Consider the following 11,928-nt stretch of genomic DNA (forward strand, 5'->3'; position numbering starts at 1 on the left):
AATGTAACAATCCCATTCATTGGCTGGCAGACTGAAGTCTCCAAACGGAAATTTCACAATAAGGTTTACTCTCGTACCCTACAAACGGTAGGAAAAGGGAAATAAATCGTTTCAGATGATTCTTTTCTTTGATTTTACGTTTTTATTGCGCATAATTTACATGGAAAATTAGAGGTTTGGCTAAAAATCTGGACCACAAAACACTTCCGGGCGATAATTTTTAGCCAATGGACGTCCTTGTAGTGTACTTGTTGTCTTAAGTTGTAAAGTCGTAAATTCCTCGGTCTTGTTCATGGGTTTGCTTTCGTTTTCTGGCTGACGTGTTTTTGTTTTTCATACCCCAGCTGTTTTCGGGGACAATGACGTCTCGTTAAAGATGACGTTGCACTCGGAGTTAAAAACAGCGTAAAAGCGTGAGTGAAACGTGTCGAATCGAGGAAATGGCTAGACTCACACCTTGACCAATCAAATATCGCCACTTTTCCTTAGGCTGGCCAATCAGCGCTCGCCACGCAGATAAGTACGCTACAAGACAGCATGTACCGTGTGAGTACTGCATTTACATCCAGAAAGAAGTCGACGAGGTAGATCAACTGTGGAAATTTAGGAGCTTTTACAGCGAGGTCAAGAGTTGTCGTTGTATTAATTTGTCATACACATACGTACAAAGGAAAGAGAACATCATTTGGTAAGTAAGATGATAGTTGTGATAGATCTAGTGCGTTTAATCTGAAGAATTGTTTTAATATTTGACAGCGTACCGGCGGGATGCAAATCGCACCACATGACATTCCCACGTGTGGAAGACTTTGACAAATGTGGCATTTTGATCAGTGGTATCACACTTCATCAGAAACTGCGAACTGCTCCTTGCATTTTCTTGCCTGTAGTTTTCGTTTATATGTAATTTTCTGACTTTATTTTAGAAACTTGAATGGCTTTATGAAGATGTTAATTTCACGATCTTCATATTTTTTCAACTTACATACTAGGGAGGTTAGTCTTCTGGATCAGTTTGAGCAAGTACACGTATCACTAATGAATCAAGGAACTTTCAATGTTATCACTGAACTGCGAGGTGTCCAAAAAAGATGATCTAATTTTATAGATGTATTGGGAAAAGGGCGTAGCAACTTGTACATGAAAGCCAGCAGTCCAGTTACCAAGTCTAGATGTGATATTTAGGAAATTTGCCAATAACTCTCAATTTTATGGTTATCTTAGTATATTTAGATTTTTATAGGTGTTACTACTTCACATGGTTTAATGCAGTTTAGTCCTCCTCCTGCATTTATAGGTTTATTGGTATTGCTAGATTACTAGTTCAAATTACCATCTCTGCCGAATTTTGGGGAATTTGAAAGTTGGTTGATATCATGTGGTAGTGTAGATTCATGGAAGACCCAGCTTTTCGCAATGAACTATTGAAAAGGGGCTCATTAACTAACAAAAGAACAGACCTGCAGTGTGGTCTTTACAGTTGCTTACATTTTGTTTAATTCAGCGTTTCATTAACTTTGTTCTTGTCAGAAATGAAGAAGTTATTGCTGCCGTTGTGCGTGTCAGCACTTTTGCTGAACTCCATGCTCACAGTGAGAGCTGATGAAGAGGATGATGCCAGTGACAAAAAAGACAAGAAGGATTCTGTTGGTGTCGTTGTAGGAATTGACTTGGGCACAACATACTCCTGGTAAGTTGGAGGGAATAAGTGTGATCATTGTCCAGCATGTCAAGTGTCTTGAGAGTCTGAGTTGAGGACACTGGAGTCCTATGCGGATTTCAGCACCTTCAGTTGGCTTCTAATATTGAAATAATGCAAAGTTGTTAAGGCTTCTCTTGATGTGTATTTTCATTTTCACAGTCTCAAAAGGGATAGAGAAAAGAGAATATACGTTCGGTCACTTGATAGTGGAGATAGGATTCTGTGTGTTAAAACCTCTGCGTTGGTCAGACTTGAATAACTACAGCACCTAAAATTCAGCTTGGGCTAGGCTTGCCTATCATTCAAATTGGCCAGTCAGTAATGATTTGGTCTCCTTTTTTAACTGAATTGGTCCCTTGTCTTAACACATTTGGGCCTCCGTGGCTCAGTCGGTTAGCATGCTAGCGCAGTGTAATGACCCAGAAACCTCTCACCAAGGCAGTCGCTGTGAGTTTAAGTACAGCTCATGCTGGCTTCCTCTCCGGCCGTAAGTGGGAAGGTCTGTCAGCAACCTGCAGATGGTCATGGGTTTCCTCCCACTATAATGCTGGCCGCCGTCGTATAAGTGAAATATTCTTGAGTACGCGTAAAACACCAATCAAATAAATAAATAAATAACAAACACATTGAACTGACAGAGGATGCCGGTTGGCTGATTTCTCTAAAGTGCTTTAACTAGACCACAATCACTGTTAATGAATGTGTAAAATGTTTATGTCGGCCTTCTATGTGTTATTCCCTTAACTGGGTCTCAACTTTGCTTTTGCTGAATTAGATGACACTCCAACACCAACTTAATTCACTATCAGTAAAGTGAGTATAACATAGAACATGGAGCTTTAAAATATGTTTACATTTGTTTTACAGTGTTGGGGTGTTTAAGAATGGACGGGTTGAGATCATTGCCAATGACCAGGGTAACCGAATCACACCCTCGTACGTCGCTTTCACAGCTGACGGCGAGCGTCTGATCGGAGATGCTGCTAAGAACCAGCTGACGGCCAACCCAGAAAACACCATATTTGACGTGAAGCGTTTGATTGGCCGTACCTGGGACGACAGCGCTGTGCAGTCAGATATCAAGTATTACCCATTCAAGGTCATCAACAAGAACAACAAACCCCACATCCAGGCCGATGTTGGCGACAAAGGCAAGAAGACTTTTGCTGCAGAGGAAATTTCTGCCATGGTTTTGGGCAAAATGAAGGAAATCGCTGAAGCCTACTTGGGTAAAGAAGTGAAGAATGCTGTGGTTACTGTTCCTGCTTACTTCAACGACGCTCAGAGACAGGCCACTAAAGACGCCGGAATGATCGCTGGTCTGAACGTCATGAGAATTATAAATGAGCCGTAAGTACCAAATTGCACACATGGGTCCAATTTCACAAAGCCTTTCGGACTTCAGTCAAAATTAAAAACCTCATCATAATGCTTAGTTTTCGATACTAGAAATTGGAACTTTCACACAATTCTTTTAACACAACATGAGGTGGTTAAAATTTCAATTCCTGGGGACAAAACTATTCCTTTTTCAGTTTGGTTAAAATTTTACTGGAAATGAAATATTCTGGATAACAAATACATCTGCTAATCTGTTTGATTTGGTCAAAAATTCAATATACCTAGGTATACCCAACCCCTACTGTAAAAAAAAGAAAAAAAAAAAAATGTTCAAAGGCAATCTAGGTGTAATTTATCCTTTGCTTTTTGTTCTGTCTAAAAATATTCAAACTTTAATCTTGTTATTTTTGCAATCCAGAACTGCTGCCGCAATTGCTTACGGTTTGGACAAAAAAGAGGGCGAGAAGAACATTCTGGTATTTGACTTGGGTGGCGGAACTTTCGATGTCTCCTTGCTGACCATTGATAACGGAGTGTTTGAGGTCGTCTCTACAAATGGTGACACCCATCTGGGTAAGTGTATCTTCAAAGAATAACCTAATTTTTAACTTCTGTAGTTAAATTTGGGTTAAGTTAAAGCTGTTGAATTTATGATTACTTTCAACTGTGAGTAAAAACTCTTGAGGAAATATGAGATTTTTTAAATTGAGAAATTCTGGCTTTGGTTTGATTTTATTTTCAAGGGTTTAAATTGCATTGTTTGAAATCTTAATAAGGACTTTCAGGCTATTCGGAAATAGCATTAAATGAACAAAGGGGTGATGTTGGTCATTTTTGTAGACATCTTTTTGTCTCTTTGAGAGCATTATTAAGCATACTGAAGAATTCTGCTCTGCGAACCATGATTCTAAAGTGAGATAAATATCATTAAGCCATGACCAAAATCTCAAAATTGTAACTTACAGTACAGTGTAAATCCCGTTCATATTCAAATTAACTTGAGTGTGAGATGGACAGTAAGGGGAATTCCATTTGTAATCTGTTTATCAAAACTGTAGTAAACGTGAAGGGAGATAACTCTGTTCTCATAGTCATGATCACCTTGTTTTGATATCCAGGTGGTGAAGATTTCGATCAGCGTGTCATGGAACATTTCATCAAACTGTACAAGAAAAAGAAGGGCAAGGACATCAGGAAAGACAACCGCGCTGTTCAGAAACTGCGACGTGAGGTAGAGAAGGCCAAGCGTGCCCTGTCATCCCAGCATCAGACCAGAGTTGAGGTCGAGTCCATGTTTGAGGGAGATGATTTCTCCGAAACTCTGACCAGAGCCAGATTTGAAGAATTGAACATGGTAAGCTATGAAACTGCAGAGGTTTTTTGTTTGTGCTGCGTCAATTCATTTCCAACTTTATTTTTTTTTCCAGAGGTTGTGGTTAAGGATGGTCCATTTTTGAAAGACACTGTAGGACATCTTTTCTTGCCTCCAGTGATATAAATGAAGTCGTTCAGGCAAAAGGAGTATTTGTGGAATTAAGTTACAGTAATTAGATAACATTATTTTGTTGGTGCCAAAGTTTGCCATGTACAAGCCGAAGGTTGGGGATTTACTCTGGGCACTGCAGTTTCAACCACCCAGGACTAGCTGCAGTCATACAGTTAAAATATTTTTCAGAGAAAGTGTGTCTGTTCAATACATTCATCAGGACAGCCTATAATTGTACAGTATACTTTGTATGGGTTGTGTGTTTTTTATGCTAATGTCTATATTTTTTCATGGTTTCAGGATTTGTTCCGATCCACAATCAAACCAGTGCAAAGAGTATTAGAAGATGCCGATCTGAAGAAAGACGAAATTGATGAGATCGTGCTGGTGGGCGGTTCCACCCGTATCCCTAAAGTTCAACAGCTTGTGAAGGAGTTCTTTAACGGCAAGGTATGTCATTTGTTTAATATCGTTGGAATAAAAGGGATGGGGTGTTGTTTTAAGGGTTAACGGCTATTGTGTATTTTCCTACCCAAAAAAAATTTGTTTTCTTCTCATTCCTTTTACCACTTTTGCAAATTTTAAATCGTGAGTGAAGCGTTTAATTTATTTCAATTTAATTATTTGGTCTTGTGAATAGCACAAGCCACTGCTTCACAAGCTGGAAAATTCGGTTGACAGGAAAAGAAAAAAAAATGTCACGTAAATCTCCTATGCTGAATGGTTAAAGATTTACATTGTGTGTTTATAGTACCCATTAGGATATGGACTCCAGTGTATCAAAACAAACATCTTTCGTCTACTGAGGATATATCCGAGCCTGCTAAACACTTCTTTATAAAAGGATGCTGAATTTTCAGTTTGATTTTCATTTGTGTTACAGGAGCCATCAAGAGGTATTAACCCAGATGAAGCTGTGGCTTATGGAGCTGCTGTCCAGGCAGGTGTCCTGAGCGGGGAGGAAGACACCGGAGATCTTGTCTTACTCGATGTCAACCCACTCACACTCGGAATTGAAACTGTCGGTGGCGTCATGACCAAACTCATTCCCAGAAACACAGTCATTCCCACAAAGAAGTCTCAGATTTTCTCCACAGCCTCCGATAACCAGCCAACCGTAACCATCCAAGTGTACGAGGGAGAGCGACCAATGACCAAAGACAACCACAATCTTGGAAAATTTGATCTCACTGGCATTCCCCCAGCACCTCGTGGTGTACCACAGATTGAGGTGACATTTGAAATCGACGTCAATGGTATCCTGAAGGTGTCGGCTGAAGACAAGGGCACTGGAAACAAGAACGACATTGTCATCAAAAACGACCAGAACAGACTGACGCCAGAAGACATCGAGCGTATGATCAATGATGCAGAAAAATATGCTGATGAAGACAAAAAGGTGAAGGAAAAGGTTGAAACCAGAAACGAACTGGAAAGCTTCGCATACTCACTTAAAACGCAGATTAATGATAAAGAAAAATTGGGCGCCAAGCTCAGCAGTGAAGATAAAACAACAATCGAAGAAGCAGTAGAAGAAAAAATTAAGTGGCTGGAGAGCAACCAAAATGCTGAGGCTGAAGATTATAAACAACAAAAGAAGGAATTAGAAGAAATTGTGCAGCCTATCATGAGCAAACTTTATGGAGGTGCTGGTGAAGGCCAAGCGCCACCTGGTGGTGAAGGGGATGCAGAGAAGGATGAATTATAAAGACTAAATTCTATAGAGGATATTTATAAATTGGTCTTTTTGTGTTTTTTTTGATTGGGATGGGTTTGTGGGGGAAAGGGTGTGACGTGAGGGATAAATGTGTGGGGTTGGGATTTGGGAAAGGGAGAGGATATGGGGGGGGGGGGGTAACTCTGGGAGGGTCAGGGGACATAGACATTATTTCAACAATTTTTGTTACGAAAGTGTTCAAAAGAGCGACTGGTTGTTGTTTGTTGTACATAAGTTTGTATATATCTGAAAACGAATCATGATGTTGTAAATCTGTTCTGTACTGGACTGAAAAACATACACATTCATGTTCCTAGCTCTCTGTGCTTTGTAGATAAAGTTCAAGTCTTACAAAAAATGTAATCAGCATGTAACGTATGTGTACCACAGCTAAAAACCGTTCCTACAAAGGCTGTAGAGATAATTTATATTTCTGATACAGAATTGTCATTTCGTTGTAAAAAAAAAAAACCAAAACATCTGATCATTTCAACATTAAAATGTCATTCATACGAAATATCTCAATTGATGTCTGTTTACTTTTTAATTAAATATGGTTTATTTATTTAATATTTGATTGGGTTAACATCCCATCAAGAATATTGTGACTCAGTGGATGGCAGCCCATTTTATGAAGGAAACGGGGCCTCCGTGGCTCAGTCGGTTAGCGCGCTAGCGCAGCGTAATGACCCAGGAGCCTCTCACCAATGCGGTCGATGTGAGTTCAAGTCCAGCTCATGCTGTCTTCCTCTCCGGCCGTAAGTGGGAAGGTCTGGCACCAACTTGCAGATGGTCGTGGGTTTCCCCCGAGCTCTGCCCGGTTTCCACCCACCATAATGCTGGCCGCCGTCGTATAAGTGAAATATTCTTGAGTACGGCGTAAAACACCGATCAAATAAATAAATAAATATGAAGGAAACAATGGATGCCAAAGTAAACCACAAGCCTTGGGCATGGAGCTAACAAACTTAACAGGTGTGGAGTGTAGGCTTGCTGGTCATATTGGTGAAAAATAAGGAGCCTGCGTGAAATGATGGCTCCTTAGAGATGAGAGGTTGCAAATGTCCTCGTGATCGTTGGTGACTTAAACTTACAAGGCAGGATTAAAGTGGGTTAATCTTAATCCCTTGTCCGAGGATGGGAAATACCAAGTACAGTATAAATCCACAAAAGTAGTTCAAGCTTCTGTGATAAGCATGAGGTGCATGATTGAATTATCTACGTAAAGGTTTTTTTTCAATTTTGGGGGATGTTTCCGTGCGTTCCAGAATATTTCACTTGTACCACAGCAGTAATAACATGTCCTGATTTACAATTACCTAACTCTGGTTTAACCTAAGCCTTCGAAGATCAATAATGAAACTGGACTATGTAATAGGTTGGATTATGAGATGGTTTTGGTTTGAAGAAACCAGAGTAAACCACCTATCTTTGGCGACTGATTATAAAAAAAACTATTCTATGTTTGACCTACCCACGTTCATTAGCTTGGAGATTGGCTGGCCATGTTCCCTGCTTAGCGTCTGCTTCGGGAGCAGTAGATCCACGATCAATCCTGGGTCGAGTCACACCTAAGGCTTTAAAAGTGGAAGTTGTAACTTCCTTGCTTGGCGTTCAGCATGAAAGGGATAGTGCAACGACTGGTTGACCCGTATCAGTATAATGGCTGGGGGCCTTACTTGCCTTCAGTAAGTCTTCTCAGTGAAGCAGCACCAGATAAAAGAGCGGTGGAAATCCGTCCTGCTACAAGGAGACACATCACATATAATGTAAGGATTCCATATGAGGATTCAGTCATATGACTAAAAAATTGTTGAGTACAACATTAAACCCCAACCACTCGCTCACTCACTCCCAGCTTCGCTTCCTCATTAAACATGCATTTCTGAATGATGAAAATGAAACCAATCTCAGATTTAACATGTACATCATAAAGGCCAAAGACTTGTGGATAACATGTTCTTGGCATCAAATTCAAGGCCTTGAAAATGATGGAAGCTGGAGAATATTGAAAATTCCCAGAGTGGGATTGAACCCGTGCCTCTGCACAATGACATAGCCATTATAAGGCAAATACCTTTACCACATGTTCTCCCAAATGGGATGTGATGATTGATTGAAACAGGACTAAGTGTACCAGTCCCAGTGGTCATTGATGTTTTAGGCTGGAATTCAGATTTAAATTGTGGTGGGAGGGTATAATGTACAAATTACATGTCCAAGGCTGATTCTGAATCTGCACCTCATGTGTTACCGCATGCTGCCTTCCTTTCCGGCCGTAAGTGGGAAGGTCTGTCAGCAACCTGCGGATGGTCGTGGGTTTCCCCCTGGCTCTGCCCAGTTTCCTCCCACCATAATGCTGGCCGCCGTCGTATAAGTGAAATATTCTTGAGCGCGGCGTAAAGCAGCAAATAAATAAATAAATCATGTGTCACCATAATACATAAAACAAATAAGCAAAGCTGATATAGATTACTTTATTCACACAAATCTGTATACATGAACATCACACCTGACCATGGCTTTACAAAGAGGCATTTACTGTGGGTTGTAATTACAAGATGTAGATGACATAAAAAGTCAAATAATATTAACACATATCTGACTTTTGGTAAAATGATTCCAGACAAAAATCAGAACAGCGGGCAACTTACCTCATACAAGTTAACTTCAACTTGGATAGTTTAAAACAGCTTCATTTGTTCAGCTGACCTTGTATTAGTTGTAAGGACTCCTGTACATTTTGAGCATATAGAAAAATACATTTATAATTTACAGGCAATAATAATAACCCAGAATCAAATGCACATGTATCAACAAATCAGATCATAGGTCTGGTATAGTTTATTCCCATTGTCCCAAATAAAGCGAACTTGGAAATTTCCTTAAAGCTGTTGCAATAATTATATCATAGAAGTGAATTGGTAATTCTGTAAGGCCTCTAAACGTACTGTACTCACAGAATTGTACACATGGATGTGTTTTCTTGAAGAATCCAGATTTAAACATTGCTTTAAGCCTAGTTTATAATAACTGTAAATGCAACTTGGGAAAGCAACAAAAATATACATCCCTAACAAAACTAAAAGTACCTTTATAAGATAAAACAAATCTCCCAGAATCGTGGGGAAAATGAGAGGTCAAAATTTTAAGACAAATACAGTGATGAAATACAGTAATGGAAAAATATAATTTCATAGCCTCATCTTAAAACAAGAAAACAAAAACCCATCAAACTGATACCACTAAAGATGATTCATAGATATTTCCTCCTACCCAATCTAACAAAGGAAAATTCACAACACATATGCTTGAAGGTGAAAGACCTCTGTAGTCCACAGTTTATACAGAATTATGCCTTCAACATAGCATACATGATTTGTTATTACTCACACGATTTGAAAATGATTATTGTACTGAAAATATCACATAAAACTATAGCATTATTGGCATTACAAATGACCTTGGCATTTTACAAGCATACAGTTCTTGATGAAAATAAAAATGGGTGAAGAAACCTTACCTACTGATAAATACAGATATATATTTGCACCTTTTCACTTCTTACAACTATACATCTCTTCGACTCACACAACTAAATATTTTCATCCCCACATTCTTTCCACACCCTTTCTGAATGCATAACATGAGTCAAATATTTACAAAATGCGACTATTGTTTTCACTGGTCACAGCATTTTCATTCAAGTAAAATTCGAGTCAAATGAAGTAAATCATGCAAGGTATCAAGTCCCCATCATGTTTTACCTTCCAACCCCCAAATTCATTCCATAGAAAAAGGAATATTTTGTCAAAAATAACTTTACACGTACAAAGTCTTAGCTAACGTGTTAGCTCTAAAACGTCAAATGATAAATATTTCACAAAGCAATATCACTAGTGAATATATACAGTAAATGTACTCAAGCACAAATTCACCTGCGAAAGTTTTCAAGAAGACACGGGGAATTTTAATTTTAATTTTAATCGGAAGTAAGCCCTGTATTTAAAAGTTTATACCTCAGTCATACAGAATATAAGTGAACATATCCTAACAGTGATACACATGCAGGAAGTTAATGTCCGTAATTCTTCATTGATTTGTTTATTTATTTATTTATTTGATTGGTGTTTTACGCCGTACTGTAGAATATTTCACTTATATGACGGTGGCCAGCATTATGATGGGAGGAAACCGGGCAGAGCCCAGGGGAAACCCGCAACCATCCGCAGGTTGCTGCCAGACCTTCCCACGTACGGCCGGAGAGGAAGCCGGCAATTCTTCATTGAAAGCTACACTGTATTAAACCACTGACCTCCATGATCAAATAAAAAAAACAACACCAGAAAAAAATGTATGATAATAAGTTACATTTTTTGTTAATAGTAGTCACAAAGAATATACAAACCTTTACATTTATACATAAATTACACTTCTTATTTAAGTTAGTATAAACATGTGAACTGCAACAGATTGTTGATAACAATAATAACTTGGTTAAAGGGATACAGCATCTATGCACACTGGCAGACAATGGAGATATGGTTTCCTGGTTTAAATCCGTTGCGATTGAATAAATCTGCTATGCCTAAAAGCCTCGGGCAATACAGCCAGAGCTGGATTTGAACCTGCGACCTCAATGGTGTGGGAATCACCAACACAACAGAGGTAGTCATGAAAGTCTCTACATGGAACTACCATATTTCACCTAGGTTTAGCTTTTTTTCAAGTTACGTGTTTGGCTTGATTCCGATTGTTTCATCCACCTTCACACAGGGCCATTTTAGTGAGAGTTTTTTTTTGAGTGAGTGAGTGCTTCGGACATTCACAATTTAATACCAACGTTTTATCCTTAGAATATTTAAAAAAAAATATATATATATATATATATATATATAAATAGATAGATATATACACACATAGCATCAGGACAGGTTATATGCAAACTGAAGTCACAAATTTCTACAGTAGTACATCTTTTTGTACAGGTGTGCAGGTGCCTTCCAGGTGGGAAGATAATTCCGCATTATAAGGTGTAAATTCAAAAAATAATTCTAACCAGATTCTCATTTATAATACTGAAACAATTTCACTTTGAATACACAGTTTTTGAGTTATATCACTACATTAACAGAGCGATATCCCAGTGCAATAGAAAATCACCGCTCTACAGCACAGTAGGGCCACTTGCTATCTTCTAACATGTGGCACTCATCTTCAGATCAAACTATAAGCAGAATTATCAATATTTTTGCAATGCTAGAAGCACAAATCCACTCAAAAAACCACGTCATTCTGAAGATCAAACTACCCTAAATTACTCAACCTTTTCAACCGCCTCTACAACCAGTATTTTGAAACATACTGAGAGAGCTATGGGGTGTGGAAAACTAATCTGCACAGTTTTACAAAGCTTGCATCTTTAGTGGCACAAAGGAATCATTATAGCATCATTTTGCAAATAACTGTATGCTTAAATTTCATGTATGCTTAAAAAGGGCATAAATGGTTGAAAAGGTTGAAGATAGTAAACTTGTTTAATTCATTTTCTATATTCTATACATCACATCATGTTAAACCTGGCACACTGACCTTGATATGCCACACATCAATGAGGTCCCATCACCAAGGGACGCTACTCTATTGTCATGACATTATGGTGGGAGGAAACCCGACAGAGCC

General features: G+C 38.8%; 1 protein-coding gene across 1 annotated transcript; it reads left to right on the forward strand.

Moving 5' to 3' along the window:
- The first annotated feature begins 531 nt into the window (after window positions 1-531).
- LOC135480405 (endoplasmic reticulum chaperone BiP-like) lies at window positions 532-6,771 on the forward strand. The gene is made up of 7 exons (XM_064760236.1): window positions 532-688; window positions 1,531-1,690; window positions 2,570-3,052; window positions 3,462-3,616; window positions 4,162-4,397; window positions 4,830-4,979; window positions 5,413-6,771. The coding sequence occupies exons 2-7, from the start codon at window positions 1,533-1,535 to the stop codon at window positions 6,235-6,237; spliced, it is 2,007 nt and encodes a 668-aa protein (XP_064616306.1). The 5' UTR covers window positions 532-688; window positions 1,531-1,532; the 3' UTR covers window positions 6,238-6,771.
- The last annotated feature ends 5,157 nt before the right edge of the window (window positions 6,772-11,928 follow it).

The sequence above is a fragment of the Liolophura sinensis genome, chromosome 13 (genome assembly GCF_032854445.1).
Source record: "Liolophura sinensis isolate JHLJ2023 chromosome 13, CUHK_Ljap_v2, whole genome shotgun sequence".
Classification (NCBI taxonomy): Eukaryota; Metazoa; Mollusca; class Polyplacophora; order Chitonida; family Chitonidae; genus Liolophura; species Liolophura sinensis.

Bases quoted from the DNA above. Each gene is read 5' to 3' on its own strand.
- LOC135480405 (XM_064760236.1), top strand. From the start codon at position 1,533: ATGAAGAAGTTATTGCTGCCGTTGTGCGTGTCAGCACTTTTGCTGAAC. The intron at 3,053-3,461 runs GTAAGTACCAAA...TTTGCAATCCAG, and splicing joins ATGAGAATTATAAATGAGCC to AACTGCTGCCGCAATTGCTT. The intron at 3,617-4,161 runs GTAAGTGTATCT...TTTGATATCCAG, and splicing joins AAATGGTGACACCCATCTGG to GTGGTGAAGATTTCGATCAG.